Below are 16,235 nucleotides of genomic sequence, written 5' to 3'. Positions count from 1 at the left end.
CATTTAGATTTAAGATTAAGATTATTTATTTGTAATTTTAAAAAAATGCAACAAAATTACGTTTGGTGACTGTCAACGGACGACGTGGGATAAAATTAGATTTTAAAAAAGACAAGTATAAAAAATAGCGATAAAAGAGCCATATGCAACAACAGGAGCATATAAAAACATTTTCTTGACTGTTATGGCAGCAGACCACATCAGCAGACATCAGGACTTATTTTGGTTATTTACACCAGTGCAAAGATTCCAACACTACGCATTCGCCTATGTATCATATCAGTCCTACCAGTTATTGTGTAATGGGCTGGGGGTCTGCACTATTGTCTGTTTTACATTTGTAAACATTTACATTTAAAAACATTTTTTTACATTGTTTAAGTCATTTTGGAATTGCACTGACTAAAATTAAAAATTTAAAAACCTTTTCTGACCTCGTGAAGACGAGAAAGACAATTCGAATGGATGCTTTTATTTTGAAAGGAGAACTGGATTCGGCTTACAAAAGAGATTTCAACTTCCGGAAAGAATTGTGTTTCTCGTCGGTAAATAATTCACCTTCCTGGTTTGAAGGCTACCCTGCCAGGTAACTTTTCTGCTTTAAATGAACTTGTCATAAAGGATCTTGGGACAGTAAAGCTTCTAGATAATACTTCAGACTGATGAATTCGTAAATACTTTTATTATTAAGTTAATTCTCTGAAAATTGTCCCCTCCTCAGCGACAGCTCGGCGCTAGCTTAAAGGAAACGTTAGCAACCTGATATTATAGCACCTTAGACCAGCTCATTATAAGCGTTGTCGGAGAAGGTTACAATTAATGCTTTACTCTTTAAAAAGTGTAAGAAAGCGTACTGATACTGAGAATTTGTATCAAATCCTCTGTATCTTGGTGTTGTTTACATTTTGTGGTCCCTGTTTCGTCTGACGCTGTGCTAACGTTAATCAACATCCGTCTGGGAGCCTGGGCTAAACAGTAAAATGGTTAAATGTGTTATGTGTGCAGTCAGTACTAGGGTTACATAAATCGTTATCCTGTCTGAAATAAGAATTGCCGTCGTGCTGTACTTGTCCGGAGACGTACATCTAAACAAGTTTAGCCACTTCTTTTGTTTCCTTGTTGTTATTTTTTTGGTCAGTAACACAGGGGTTTCATGCGAAGCTCACATTAATGTCCTTTTTTTTTTTTTTTTTTTTTTTAGAAGTACTAGACGTATTAATTGCATCGTGAGTGCTAATTATTGAGCTGTTGAAGCCCTATGAAATGACAAGTAGATGGGTTTATGGCATAGATGAGTTATTGAGAACCTCTTAAGAGGTTTCATTTAGAGTGAAAGTAGGAAATCAGCAGCATTTATCTGTAATAAAGTGATTATTTCTAACCCGTTTTGTTAAGCGGGGCTCATTTCCTGAAGCACAGTAGACATTTTGTTTATCAGAAGTGCAGAAATAACCGTTAAACTTTAATCAAAAAACAAGGCATCACAGACAGATTGCGTTCATTGTTCACTTTGTTTTTCTACAAAGGCTTATTCTCAGTTAGGCATAAACCTGAAGCAAGGCAATGCAGACTATTTATACTAAATGTTTTATAGTAATATATTATAGCAGCTTACTAATAGTGACACAGTAACATGGAAACAGAAACTTCACTTACAAATGAGGTCAATTGAAGCAAATTGGACTGATGGCTTTATTTTGCCGCATGCACAAATTGAAAAAAGTGTTTAACATCAGCATCAGCGTTCATAGGATATACCCTTCATTTGATAAATGTAAACTTAACATGTTACATTCAAATGCTGCTTATTTAAATATGTAGGTTAAAGTCAGTCACCTCTTTTCTCCTTACTGGCAGGCTCTGCTTTTGTGTTCTCAGTTACTTAAAGCTGATCCCCTTTCAGACCAGGTTTTAGGTAACATCCCTGGTCTAGAGCTCCATATTAGTTGACATACTTGTCAGGTTCTAAATACAAAACACAACATATCCTGATTTGCTTTGTTTAGTTCTTTTAAATATTCCAAATTCAAGTCGTGGACAAAGCAGTTAATTTTTATTTCTTCAGGTTGTGCTCTGGGTGCTCCGAAATGAGTCTTTTATCCTGTACAACAGAGATATCAGCCAATAATACTGTTGGCCTCTTGCCTCCACAGTTATCATCTCATAATTAATTCTAGCTTATTTGCATTGTGAGGTATTTTTGTCTGTAGATAACGTAATATCAGTCTTATCATAGATATTCATTATTTAATTGTGGTTGTTTTTACTTTTCTTTTATTAGTTTATTATTTTTGTTGCAGTCTTTAGTTGTGTAGTTTTAATCACTGAGTGTTTCGAGGACTGAAGAGAACTGGAGTCAGACTACATGAAGGTGTTGACATACTTAGATTGTAAAGCTGATTGCAATTCTGGTGCCCCTCAGAAGGAAATTCAAGTATACCATCTGAAGCAGAATACATCGACTGTGAGTGGATCATCAGGCAGTCTCCCTATGTCAGGCCGAAACGGGTCTGCCAGTGATGCAGACTGCCGGATCTCTGAGGACTGCCAGGTCCCAGATGTTGAGCTGATGGAGCTGGGGCCATTGCTGGAAGAGGGAGGGGTGCGGCAGGGAGTATCCAAAAGTGTCCATCCTGAGGTAGGACTGTTTCAGAATAAGCAACAAAGAAAGAAGCTGTTATTTCTCTGTAACTTCAGTAGTGTCGTAACCTCTTTAAAGGGAGCCGCAATGCTTGCTGATGAGGAAGAGGAGGATGATGAGGTGGGTGAGGTTCTGACCTTACCGCTACAGGCTCACCATGCTATGGAGAAGATGGAGGAGTTTGTACATAAGGTAAAACAAAAAAACCAAAATTGTCTTTTAATGCTTAAACAGAACTCGTTGAGGGAAAAAGACTAATGAATTGGCTTATTAAGAATATGTCAGTGTTCTTAATAAATCACAAGAAACTGTGTTCATTAAGTAAGTAGTCCACACAAGAGCAATGATGAGCACTTCTTTTTTTGTACTGAAAAATGTCTTTCATATCTAGGTCACAGTTCTGTAACAACACATTTACGGAGTTGTTGTTGTTGTTTTTTGTTTTGTTTTGTTTTGTTTTTTGTTTTGTTTTTTTTTTAAATAAATAATATTGGTCTGTTTAACTTTGCCTTCAAACTCTCAGACATGTTTCCATATTTGTTTTTGTTTTTTTTGTTTTTGTTTTTAATTCATACACAATCTTTAACATGCTGAATATAACTCCTGTATTGTTTTTCATTTTTCTGTGTGTTTTATTTGAAGACCCTCACAATAAACTCAGAATTTATGCCTCTCTGAGCAAAAGTTATTCTTGTTTTTCAGGTCTGGGAGGGGCGCTGGAGAGTAATCCCTTTTCATGTCCTGCCAGAGTGGCTGAAGGACAATGATTACCTCCTGCACGGACATCGACCACCCATGCCATCCTTCCGGGCCTGTTTCGGAAGCATCTTCAGAATTCACACTGAAACAGGAAACATCTGGACTCACCTGTTAGGTGAGCGTTACAAACTGATTAGCAGCAGATAAAGATTTTCATTATGGTCAAAAATATTTTCATCTGAGTCATTCTGCATATTTCCCGCCTGTTTTGTCTTTCTCAGGGCTGATCTTATTCCTGTGTCTGGGCACATTAACCATGCTGCGGCCCAACATGTATTTTATGGCCCCACTGCAAGAGAAGGTTGTGTTTGGGATGTTCTTCCTGGGTGCTGTGCTTTGCCTCAGCTTCTCCTGGCTTTTTCATACGGTCTACTGCCACTCTGAGAAAGTGTCTCGCACATTCTCCAAGTAAGCCTCACACTGTCAAACGGTGCTTTGCACATCATGAACGATTAATTTCTGTCAGACTAAATAAAATTTCATTTGTTTATGGAGGCTGTTAAAGTTCAGTCGCATCTTCAAATCACACATGCAACTTGAACTTGTCGCCTTGAGTGTTGTGTAATATTGATTAAATATTTATAACGCTGTGCTAAATCCTCTATAGTTTTTGTTTAATCATCAAGTGACTTTAGTATTTATTTTAAAACATGTTTCTGTTTGGATGTTTAACTGATACACACACACACACACACACACACACACACACACACACACACACACACACACACACACATACATATTACTGTAAGAACAGGGGGAGCTAGTGATTTGATGCCAACCCTTTTTGTCCATGTTCCAAGGGTCATTTAACAAGAACCTGACCCCAGAGTTTGTCAGTGCTTTTATTGATCTGTGGTTAAAGATGCAGAGTATTTATTGTGGCAGACTTGAAGCATCACTATACTTAATATACCCACAGCTCATGTTTACATGGCAGTTATCATATTTCAACAATATATGTTTTGAATAGACCTGGAAACTAAAGTTCTGTTGTTTTCCTTTTTCAGAAACATGAAAAAGTTTTTAGTTTTTGCTTCTTCTAGATTAGGGGTGTTGCAGCTTAAGGCCTGGGGGCCAGAATCAGTCCGCAAAAGACCCCAATCTAGCCCACCTGATGGCTTTGAAAAATGTGAAGCACAGAATGCATTTTAGACTTTTAACTGTATTTTCACAAGTTTTACATCCTTTCCTACTGATAAAGACCTCCACTATATCCATTCATACTACACCAAAGTAACTAAGTAATAGATAAACAATTAAATGACAGAAAGTTCCTGTTTTTTCACTGTCTACTAACAAAATGTATGATTTTGTTTGGGGGTTTGTTTGGGGATTTTTTGTTTTTGTTTTGTTTGTTTTTTTTACATTGGGTTCGCTGTAAAAGAAAAAAAGAGGACATTCTCTCAGTTAACAAAAATTATCTGTTTTATAATTGCAGGACAGTCTGCACAATGAGCTAACAGAACCTTTTCTGTAATTTTACAGATTTATTTGTTACAATTTAAGACCAAAGCAGCATTTCGTTCTCATGTAGAAAAACTTAGAGGCATTTCTGAACTTGCACTTTTTTTTAATATTAAAATATTTCTAAACTTTCTAAACCGACAGAAAGAGGAGTGAAACTGGTGCGTTCCACTTAAGATCAAAGTGGGCTGTATGTGGTCGGCAGTGTAAAATGAGTTTGATATTTCTGTTGTAGGTCTTCTATCCAAACACTCATTTTCTCTCCTCAGGCTTGACTACTCGGGGATCGCCCTCCTAATCATGGGCTCCTTCGTGCCCTGGCTGTACTACTCATTCTATTGTTCCCCTCAGCCTCGCCTTATCTACCTCACCATTGTATGTATCCTCGGCATTGCCGCCATCATTGTCGCCCAGTGGGACCGATTCTCTACACCTCGTCACAGACCTACAAGAGCAGGTGGGCACCAGTAAAAGAACATACACACTGTTTACACTTGCAGCAGTTTGTTTTGGTTGCAGTTTTATCACACCTCCATTTATTCCTCTTCTGAGCAGTGGGGATATTTTCAGGAAACTAATAACACGTAACTGCAATCCATGTTTCTAGGCGTCTTCATGGGTCTCGGACTAAGTGGCATTGTTCCCACCATGCACTTCACCATTGAGGAGGGCTTTGTTAAGGCAACCACAGTCGGCCAGATGGGTTGGTTCTACCTGATGGGGGCCATGTACATCACCGGCGCTGGTCTGTACGCAGCCAGGATCCCTGAACGCTTTTTCCCTGGCAAGTGCGACATCTGGGTAAGTTTTTCCTCCCTCAAACATGCAAGCAGTCAGTAGTGGTCTGAGCAAGTTCAAAGCTCAGTATTTACAGTCTATTGTAGGTTTAGAAGGGAGTGAGTGACTAAAGGAACAGTTATACTCAGCAGTAGCCTCTGGATGTATCTTTGGTAGTTTGTTTAAATACCAAGCAAATGATAATAAATGCTGCTAATATGCACATCTTTCTTTCTGTCAGTTCCATTCTCATCAGATTTTTCATGTTCTGGTCGTGGCAGCAGCGTTCATCCATTTCTATGGCGTTTCCAACCTGCAGGAGTTCCGATACGGCCTCGAGGGAGGATGCACAGATGACTCTCTGCTCTGAGAGGCTTGACTGTGACTTAAACTTTTCTCTATAGCCCCCTCTTTCTCTCTCACACACACACAAACACAAAATGCTGCTGGAATTCAAAACAGTCACTTATTCCTCCTTCTATACTTCTGATGTTTTTTAACATCTTGTTTGGGTTTTTTGTGATCTTTCTGCTTTGGCTCCTTTTTGCTTCAATAAAGTAGCATTAACTAGCCAATGTACCATGGTGGAAACAGGCGCTACTTGTTAATAAAATTGTTATTAAGCTTAAAATCTGCATTTTCAGCTAAGATAAAAGTGGGATTTTAGCCAAAAAAAAAGGTCATGTATTCCTGAAACTGCAGCTTACTAGTACCCCAGCCACTTTGTCATTTGTCACCAATTTGTGCTGTAGAAGAAGGCACATACTGTAAACCATTCCTTTCCTATTTTCCATGGAAGCTAGTAGATGAATGTGCTGTCCAGCAAGAGTTTGGTGTAGAGCAGCTGAAGACAGCTTAGGTGGTTGGGAGCATCTAGTTTTCGGCATGGTTGTCAGCACTTGTTTTTTGTTTTTGTTTGTCTGTTTTGGTGTGTGTACCGGCACATATTCATTTATCTGTTACATAAGCCCACTCAGCAATAAACCACAAGTTTATCTGAAAGCCCGGTCAAAGCTTAAGTGTTACGTTCTTGTGTGGTTTTAGGGTGACTTTGAACCATATGCCTGGAGGAGGAAAACTGCCTCTTGGCTAACTCCAGCTCATCCACAGCTCGTTTGTTCATGTGGACACTCCCTGCTCAGCAAACAGATAAATAATTTTTGAATAAAGCTTAGAGCTTAGGCCCCATAAATAAGAGCTACGCACAGTAAGTGTCTGAATAACACATGGATTAAAGCTAATCAGATCCTCACAGGGTTGGATGTTTCTTTTCTGCTTCTGTTGCGTCGTTTAAATCAAGAAAAATCCCAAATGGATCATTTTCAAATCATTTAACGGCACAGAAAAGCCCTAAGAGTTTGTAGCTGCTGTATAAAAATAAATCAGCTTAGTTCAGGTTAAACTAAGATGCTTGAAACATTGAGGTGACAAGAACTACCCAGTCATTATTTATCAGTCACCCGGCACTTCATGGATTAATTTCTAGAGTTAGTTCCTGGGCTACGCACAATGTACAGATATGGATTGGTTCAATTGCGTTTTTGTCAGAGGTTTTTCTTTTGTGCTAGATCTCAAATGAAGTGAGAGGTATAAATATCAAATACACCTTAGCGTACATTATTAAATTAAAAAACTTAGAATCCATATGAGGAAACATGCTCTGTATAAAGTTTTAGTATTCCTGTGCCTTAGGCCAATGGAAATGTTTTTAAATAAAATGGCCTATCTTAAGAGTCAAGGGAGTATCAAGGATTTCCAGATGTTGACTTTTCTTGTTTTTCCTTGCCATATATATATATATATATATATATATATATATATATATAATATTTTTTTTTTTCCAATCGAATCATTACTGGATTTGCATTACACTTACACTTCCATTGATAGGTTGTATGAACTTCAATTTAAGACTCCTTTTTCTAGATGAACTTATTCAAGCTTTATTACAAAGACTAAAACAATGTGTATTCTTGACTTTGTGTAATGTCCTGTGTAGAAAGTGATAAATCATACATTTCACAGAAATGTAAACCTAAATATTTATTAATGGTAATCTTGGAAAATTATTGTAATAAATTCTTTTCCACACGTGAAAATGTGGTGTCCAGTTTTCTCCAGTGTACATTTTAAAGGTTCAGGGACTACAAGCAGCTGATTACATTAACATACACTCAGCAGGTTCAGCATCAGTCACAGGAATGTATGACTTGAAATTTCAAATGACACATCACCAGTTTAAAAAATGAAGACAAAAGCATTCATGGTCTACTTCTTCTCAGTTATGTCGAGAATATAATCTGTACCATGTTTCAGTGCTTTCCTTTGTGGTTTGATGTTTGTTCAAACATAATTTGATTGTATCATGTCGTCAGTGGTACAAATTAAATGTAAACCGCTGTGTTAGCAAAACTGCACTCCTGAACACACTTAATATTTTTAATTCACAAATGAAGCCTCAAACTTACTGAAGGTGATAAATGTTTAGCTATAAAGCATATGCAGTTTGACATGTTTTGTTTTGGGGGGGGTGCGATATTGTACTACGCAGAAGCCTAAAATATTAGTTCTTTTTCTCAGGTCAGCTGCATGTCAGCAGGGATACTTAGTAGACGTAATTTGTTTACTTTATAGTACTCCTACAAATATTTTATATGTAACCCTCTTTTTTATTTTATCCATCATTTGCTAGCTATAATTATACTGCAGCACTGACTCAAAGAAAAATACACCTGTAATAACAGAATATTATTTTTGTGTTCTTCTGATAGTATTTTTTAAACCCTGTGGCTTCACTAGTTCAGTTTCTTTTTACAATGTTAACATTTCATGACAATTTTAAACTGCATTTCAAAACACAAGTCAAAACTCCATTAGGATTCCTAAGGTAAATTTGAGAGCCAAAGGATTTTATCCTCATCTGATCTTATAAGATTTATTTCATAAGGATTGTCATTTGATTCAGCATATATGAGTGCATCTTATCCCATAGTTTTTCTTTTAAAGTTATAGTACTAAGTACTACATAAGATCTACAAAAGTACTACATAAGATGGTAATAATGTGGTAACAAAAAGCATTCATGTTAAGGAGCAGCATGAAACTGCGTGTACATCATCGTGACTTAGCTAAAAATAGACAATATTGCAAAGAGAATTCTAATCATTTGAAGATATTGATCATTAGCTGTGATATTATACACCAGAGAAATGATTGCAGAAAGAGAAGGTGGAGGTGGTTGAAGTCAGTGTCTATTGAGGTTCAGTGTTAAGGTATTCGTTAAGTAGCTGCATCTCAGTCTGTTTGTCCTACCACAGGGCAACACACATGGTGAGAGGGATTTCAGGCAATTGAATTATTTATACAGGAAATTACCTCTGACGGCTCGCTTGCAAGATCGCGGCCCACACATTGGAAACAAGGTTATTATAGTTAACTAAAATAAAAACTAGGTGAAATGATTTGGGGAAAACTAACTTAGGCAAGCAGATACTTGTTAATTTGTTATGATAACTGATGAGGCTTTATTATAATACCTGTACTGATTTTCCTAATATTCAATACTCAAGTAGGCTCTGGTATACATATGAAGGAGTATCATTTTGAAAATAAAGTCAAAATGTGGAGATTACAGTTTTTTGTTTTAAGACAAACTGCCACGGCTGTTATACCCTCTACAAAATGCCTTGTGTAGATGGGATAGTGAAATCTTACTTCGGATTCGGTTTTAGTTACAAGGAAATTGTGGCGATAAGTATAAAGACACTGAAGAGAGAAAGGAGAAAGCTGCATCTGGTGGCCGGATTTATACAAAATGAAATGGCTGGCAATGGTCAGATGCAAGGATAGCCATAATCCACCCGCTTCGGACTCGATGATCACGTCCTGTATGTTGTAACACAGGACACGATAAGACAACTGATCATTTTGTTTCACTAACTCATCTACACGTTTTGTAGAGGGCATAGGAGCCGTGGCAGCTGTTTGGCTTAAAATGACAAATGGAATCTCTACAGTTCGTGTTTGTTTGTTTGTTTGCTATTTCGAGTTTAATCTCAAAATCTTGACTTTAATATTTAAAATAGACACTATTTTTTAATGTGGTCCTAATACTTCTTCGTACGGAAAGTAACCTAAACTAAGCTGATTTTTTTTTGTTTGTTTGTTTGTTTGGTTGGTTAGGTAAACAGTGAAGAAAAAACAACATAAAATAAAACCTAACTGGGAACCAAGTCACAGCTCCGTGTTTCAACACGGGAGCATTTACTGGTTGGCACACAGAGACCCAGATTGTTTGCCTAGCTTGGGGTAGCTTGCTTGTCTCATACAGTTTTGTTCAGAGCATCTTCTGCAGCATATAGGTACGCGTTATTTGACTTAATTTAAAATGCATGTGTCTAAAACATATGTCTCTGCTCTGTAGGTTTATGTCTGTCAGTGTCAGACCCGGAGTTAGCGCACATGAAGATACGGGTCATCCCATTGGACTGCATTAGGTTAAAATTATCTTTTTAAATGTATTTTTCAAGCTGTGGTTTAGGAATATGTGTCACCTGTATTTGGAACGTAAAGAAAAATGAATTAGGATTAGGGACTTCCGCACGGCTCGTAATTCCGGTGCACCCTTTCTGTTCGTGCCCTCCCTTTATTCTTCTTTTTTTTTTTGTTTAAGATCGCACTTTAGTTAACATCATCTCCTTAACCGTTACAGTTAACGGAGATCTCTTGGACCAGCCTGGTTTTCTTGGTGGAAGTCTCCCCTGAGCCTCTTTGTGCTCGTTCGTCCGAGTAAACCTGCTCTTCTTTGGGGATCGACATGGATCAGGAATCGAAAGAAAGCACGGACCGATCCAGCCTGGTTTCTGATGACGGCAAAAACAGCAAGTCTGTGCTGTGTCAACGCTGCGGGTCCAAGGTGCTCTGCCCCGGTACGGCCGTGTTAGCGGAGAAGGAGGTATGGCGCATGCATTCAGTCTCTTTTGACATTCATCGTTTTAATATCAGTGAGTTCCTGTGTGCTTCAAAGGATAATAAAGCCAAACCAAAGTGCTGCTGAAACAAACCAATCAGAGGCAGATATGCACTCACTGGTCATTTTATTAGGTACAACTTGCTAGGACCAGGTTCGACCAGTTTTTGTCTTTAGGACTGCATTAATTCTTTGTGGCAGAGATTCAACAAGGTGGAAAAATTCCTCATGAGATTTGGGTCCATATTGACATGAAAACATCACACAGTTGCTGCAGATTTGTTGGCTGCAGATCCATGATGTGACTCCTGTTCCACCACATCCCAAAGGTGCTTTTTGGGAGATCTAATGACAGTGGAGATGATTTGAGTACAGCGAATTCATTTTTATGTTTAATAAATCAGTTTGAGTTCATTTGAGCTGTTACATTGAGTGTTATCCTGCTGTAAGCCACAATCAGAAGATCGGTAGGTGTTGTGCGTTCAGAGATTCTCTTCTGCATTCTTATGCTCAGTTTAAACTTCAGCAGGTTGTCTGCTGCCAGGTGCTGGCATGTGATTGGTTGATTAGCTATTTGTATTAATGAGCGATTGAACAGATGTACCTAATAAAAAATGACCAATGATTGTAAACACCAAAGTCATTACGGTACTGTAGTTCTTGCTAATTTTAGACCTGTTTCCAAGCTTCCGTTTCTGTCAAAAATTTTAGAAAGGATTGTATTTGAGCAGCTAAAACCTTTCTAAATAGTCATAATATTTTTGAGAAGTTCCAGTCGGGCTTCAAAACCCACCACAGCACACAAAAATACTTAATGATATTTTATTAATCACTGACTCAGGAGACCCAGCTGTGCTCCTGCTCCTAGACTTAACTGCAGCCTTTGATACTGTTGACCACAGCATTCTGATCTCCCGTTTGGAGCAATGTGGTATCAAAGGTATCCCCTTGGAATGGTTTAGGTCGTACCTCTCCGAGAGGACTTTTTCCGTGAGCCTTGATGATTTTATTTCTTCTCCAGCTCCTTTTACTTGTGGTGTCCCGCAGGGTTCCGTATTAGGCCCAATTCTTTTTTCAATGTACATGTTGCCCCTAGGCCTAATCTTTAGGAAGCATAACATCTGCTTTCACTCATATGCCGACGACACCCAGATTTATCTTCGGTTTAATAGAAACACCTCCACGCCCATGGAATCGCTAGTCAAATGTCTTGACGAAGTTAAAACCTGGATAGCCTCAAATTTTCTTACCTTCAACGAGGATAAAACTGAGGTAATTATTTTTGGACCGAGCTGTTATTTCAATGCCCCAGATCTGGACTTATGCAACCTAACATGTGCTGTTAAAACGCATGTAAAAACCCTGGGGGTTTTCTTGGATAGCAAACTTACATTCGAGAAACAAATTAATTCAGTTGTCCAGCGGTCCTTTTTTAAATTAAGGCTCCTATCCAAAGTGAGATCTTTTTTTATCTTTTAGAAATTTGGAACGAGCAATTCATGCGTTTGTTTTATCTCAACTGGATTACTGCAATTCACTATATGTGGGTGTCAGTCAGTCCAGCTTGGCCCGGCTCCAACTTGTACAGAATGCTGCAGCTCGCCTTTTGACTCGTGTGAAGAAACACCAACATATTACTCCGGTGCTTACCTTCCCTTCATTGGCTTCCAGTGCGTTTTAGAATTAAATTCAAAATCTTACTTTTGACTTATAAAGTGCTAATTGGCCAGGCACCGGACTATTTGTCTGACCTATTGCAGCTTTATACGCCCTCTAGAGCCCTTCGATCAAGCGATCACCTGCTCCTTACCTTACATAAGTCTAGGATGGTTCATAGAGGAGATCGGGCATTTGCGGTTGTGGCACCGAAAATGTGGAATGATCTACCTCTCCACATTAGAAAGGCCCCAACTGTTACTCTTTTTAAATCACATCTTAAAACATATTTTTTTACTCTGGCTTTCGAAACTGCATGAGAGTTACCAATTCTTTTATCCTAATTTTCCTTTAATTTTCTTACCTGTCGTTGTTGTCAATGTCATTGTTTAACTGTTACTCTGTACAGCACTTTGGTCAGCTCCCTGTTGTTATTAAACATGCTTTATAAATAAATAAATGAATGAAATTACTGATTCTTCAGGGTGCCTTTCAGTAAATATACTGCAGGTGCTGCTACTGAATTAAGAAAGGAAACAGATGTATTCTTTAGGCCTTAGTTACTAAAGACAGACTTGGCTCTGCAGATGTGTGAGCAAAAGGCACATGGATATTTAGGATATGCTGACTCTTTGAAGAGCAGAATACAACTGCAGGTGCTGGAGGTTTTTATTAAAATTTTTTCATACTCAGCTAATTCTATGCAAAGAAAAACATCCTATTTACGCTCAAATGCAAAGTAGAAAATCAGGGATTTAACTCTGTTTCTTCAAGATGAGCTGTATTTGTGCTCAACAGATGAGAGAAACTTAAATCTGAGCTGGAGGCTGACACAAACCCCTTCATGCTTACCCTGTTTCACTCCTAATTTTGTGCTGTTTCACAAGTTTTTTTTGTTTTGTTTTTTAAATCATCTGTTCCTGTGTTTTCTGCCACCAGCTGTTCCTGCCATCCATGCGGAAAAAGAGTGGCCTCAGCAGCACAGAGGCCTCAGTGGACGGTGACACACTGACTGCCCACTGGTTCGTGGATGACATGTACACTTTTGAGAACGTAGGCTTCACTAACGACGTGGGGAGGATCAAGTACCTCATCTGTGCAGACTGCGAGATTGGACCAATCGGCTGGCACTGTTTGGATGACAAGAAAAGTTTCTACATTGCTTTGGACAGGGTGAACCACGCATAGTTTGAGTGCATATGTAAGTGAGTGCACGAGAACTTGAAAATCATGTGTTGGCAGGCAGAGCATCGGTTCATGGATTTACTCCCAGAGGTGACCCCGACTTCATCCACCACACATGCTTACAGATACTGGTGTGTATGTCTTTAACGGTGACAGGACTGTGTTGTTTTCATTCTCATGTTTCATGTTGACAAGTTTCACCATCCTGTTCTAATAAAAAAGGTTTTTAGGAAATTGATGTTGAATGCAGTCTTTTGCAGCTTCCTCCTGAAAGAAAATTTGGTTTCATCCTTTATTTTAGCATATTCTTTTATAATCAGTTAAAAGATGCCAGTTGAACACTGAAATATTATGGAGCACAAAAAAGCAGGTAATCACTCAGTTTATCCTATGACGGTCCTGGGAAAAGTACACTGATGATTTAGTAGCTTGTAGAAGCACCTTTAGCAGCAACAACTTTAAGGAATCGTTTTCGGTCTGACTTTGTCAGTGTCTCACATCGAGGAATTTTGTCCCAATCTTCTTTACAGTGTTAATTCAGTTCATTGTGGTTTACAGGCATTCATTCATGCACAGCTCTCACAGTCCCCATCACAGCATTTAATCAGGTTGAGTTCTGGACTGACTGGACAATCGCAACACCTTGATTCTTTTCTTTTTCAGCCATTCTGCTGTAAATTTGCTGCTGTGCTATTGCTCATTGTCGTGTTGCCCCAGTGTCGGCCAAGCTTGAGAATACTTTGGTATACAAAGGAGTTCATGGTCGACTACAAGATGCCTGAGTCCTGTGGTTACAAATCAAGCCCAAATCATGATCTTTCCACCACCATGTCTAACAGTTGATATGAGCTACTTGTGCTGATAGGCTGTGCTTTTGTTTTCTCCAGATGTGGTGCTGGTCATTATGGTCAAATATCTCCACTTTGGTCTTGTCTGTCTAAAGGACATTGTTCACAAAATCTTATGATTTGCTCAGATGAAACTTTGCAAACCTAAGCTGTGCTGCCATGTTTTTGTAGAGAGAATAGGCTCTCACATGGAAGGCCTTTCAAACAAGCCACACTTGCTCAGGCTTTTTCTAATTGTACTATCATGAACCTTAACATTTAACATGATAACTGAGGCCTGTAAAGTCTGAGATGTAGCTTTTGGAATTTTAGTTTCTCAGTCTTGACTGAATGCTCCAGAATAGCAAACTGCCAAAACTTCTGCTTTTAAATAAGTGCACACACATTTATTTGGCAGCACCTGACAAATATTTACTCTCTTAATACGTCTGGAAACTGTAAGAGTGTACTTTGCTTTTCATAAGTCAACACAAAGTGCTGTAAATACATTTTTTCCATCACATGACTGCATGTAGGTTTTAGTGTATTTCACAGTTTTGGACTTCTGGTCCCAAAAACAAGTAAAACTGGAAATGCTAAGTTACTTACCATCTGAAATTCAGTTTTGTACATTATTCATTTAAATCCACAAACGAGGTGTTAACATGTGAGCAAGTCTGCATTATCGATATGGTGTTGGAAGCATTTATTACATTTGCATCCAGTCTGATCCTCCTTGCAAAGCAAAGTTTTAAGTTGTAGATTTTATAGTTCTGAATATAATTTTGTTCAACCCAACTGTCTCCAGTTTCTCTGTAATAATTTATGTTCTGTGGTTCACGCTATGAGAGGTCTACTGTTCATCACTAAGGGTCCTGATTTTATAGCTGCCAGCACATTTTCTTTGTGATGTGGTTCCAGATGCTCACACCTAGTAAGATGAGTCCCACCATGTGAGTTTCAGGGGTGGTATTAGTTGAAATACCTTGTGTGGTGGATGTGGGTTTGTGAAGAATGAAAAGATTTGTGTTCTGAAGACTACCCCTGTATAAATCTATGTATTACTATGTCATTATGAATTCAAAGGTACCAGAATGACTTAAAGTTCTTCACTTGCATGGGACAGAAGGAAAGAAAATATCCAGTGTTAACAGCAGTTTTTGTTAAGAGTGAGCATACATTAAAAAACATCTGCCAGTTTACCGTCCAACAGGAAGTTTAGGCGAAACAGAAAACAGGGACATTCAAATCAGCTCTATACAGTGCTGAGAAAAACAGTATTTGCCTGCTTCCTGAGTTCTTATTCTTTTTTGCGTATTTGTCACACATGTTTCAGATCATCAAACAAATTTTAATATGAGAGAAAAATAACCAAAATAAAGGCAAAGTCCAGTTTTTAAAATATTTTATTCATTAACCTCCTAGGTCCCTGCGTCCACATATGTGGACATCACATTTTGGGTTATTTAGACCAAAATACTCAATTTTGCTCTACAAGGGCCTGATATCCACTTACGAGGACATTATACTGCTACTGTTCTATCGAAATTTTAAATGAATATCCTCATATGTGGCTCTTATTTTTCTTAAAAACAAAAATAAGATTTTAAAAAATCTGGTAATTCTTTGTTTTTACATTCATCGGGCCCCAATATGCCCAAATATCAAAGAGAAATTAAAAATGCATGCTGTGGAAGAGTTCGGGTCTTAGGAGGTTAAGAGGGAAAAGCTATTCAAACATGCCTGGTCCTGTGTGGAAAAGGAACTGCCCCTCATGTTAAATCATGAATTAACAGTTAATAACCACAATTTTTAGAAAACTGAGTTCATTTTCACTAGCCTCACCCATGCCTGACTACTCCCTGAAATCGCTTAAATAGAACCTGTCTGACAGAGTGAAGTAGGCTAAATTATCTCAAAAAGCAACGAATCATTCCCCGATCTAAAGAAGCAA

The 16,235-nt window shown here is 38.3% G+C and overlaps 2 protein-coding genes across 3 annotated transcripts; both read left to right on the top strand.

Moving 5' to 3' along the window:
- The first annotated feature begins 488 nt into the window (after nt 1–488).
- Nucleotides 489–7,743, top strand: adipor1a (adiponectin receptor 1a). 2 transcript variants are annotated; one of them, XM_084928170.1, is made up of 8 exons: nt 489–586; nt 2,423–2,638; nt 2,720–2,833; nt 3,344–3,515; nt 3,622–3,808; nt 5,137–5,324; nt 5,475–5,668; nt 5,886–7,743. In XM_084928170.1, exons 2-8 carry the CDS (start codon nt 2,492–2,494, stop codon nt 6,012–6,014), a joined length of 1,131 nt encoding a protein of 376 aa, XP_084784296.1. In that variant the 5' UTR covers nt 489–586; nt 2,423–2,491; the 3' UTR covers nt 6,015–7,743. The 2 variants fall into 2 exon arrangements, with proteins under 2 accessions (XP_084784296.1, XP_084784297.1); XM_084928171.1 differs by having other exon boundaries at nt 500–586; nt 2,426–2,638.
- A 103-nt stretch (nt 7,744–7,846) lies between these two features.
- On the top strand, nt 7,847–13,688 carry rabif (RAB interacting factor). The gene is made up of 3 exons (XM_084928172.1): nt 7,847–10,005; nt 10,356–10,598; nt 13,209–13,688. The coding sequence occupies exons 2-3, from the start codon at nt 10,461–10,463 to the stop codon at nt 13,455–13,457; spliced, it is 387 nt and encodes a 128-aa protein (XP_084784298.1). The 5' UTR covers nt 7,847–10,005; nt 10,356–10,460; the 3' UTR covers nt 13,458–13,688.
- Nucleotides 13,689–16,235: the final 2,547 nt, after the last annotated feature.

Source organism: Perissodus microlepis, chromosome 5 (assembly GCF_051167445.1).
Source record: "Perissodus microlepis isolate ML-2025 ecotype Zambia chromosome 5, ASM5116744v1, whole genome shotgun sequence".
Classification (NCBI taxonomy): Eukaryota; Metazoa; Chordata; class Actinopteri; order Cichliformes; family Cichlidae; genus Perissodus; species Perissodus microlepis.
The sequence above is the reverse complement of the archived record's forward strand: the minus strand, read 5'-3'. Positions and strand labels throughout refer to the sequence as shown.

Bases quoted from the DNA above. Each gene is read 5' to 3' on its own strand.
- adipor1a (XM_084928170.1), top strand. From the start codon at position 2,492: ATGTCAGGCCGAAACGGGTCTGCCAGTGATGCAGACTGCCGGATCTCT. The intron at 2,639-2,719 runs GTAGGACTGTTT...ACCTCTTTAAAG, and splicing joins CCAAAAGTGTCCATCCTGAG to GGAGCCGCAATGCTTGCTGA. The intron at 2,834-3,343 runs GTAAAACAAAAA...CTTGTTTTTCAG, and splicing joins TGGAGGAGTTTGTACATAAG to GTCTGGGAGGGGCGCTGGAG.
- rabif (XM_084928172.1), top strand. From the start codon at position 10,461: ATGGATCAGGAATCGAAAGAAAGCACGGACCGATCCAGCCTGGTTTCT. The intron at 10,599-13,208 runs GTATGGCGCATG...TTCTGCCACCAG, and splicing joins CCGTGTTAGCGGAGAAGGAG to CTGTTCCTGCCATCCATGCG.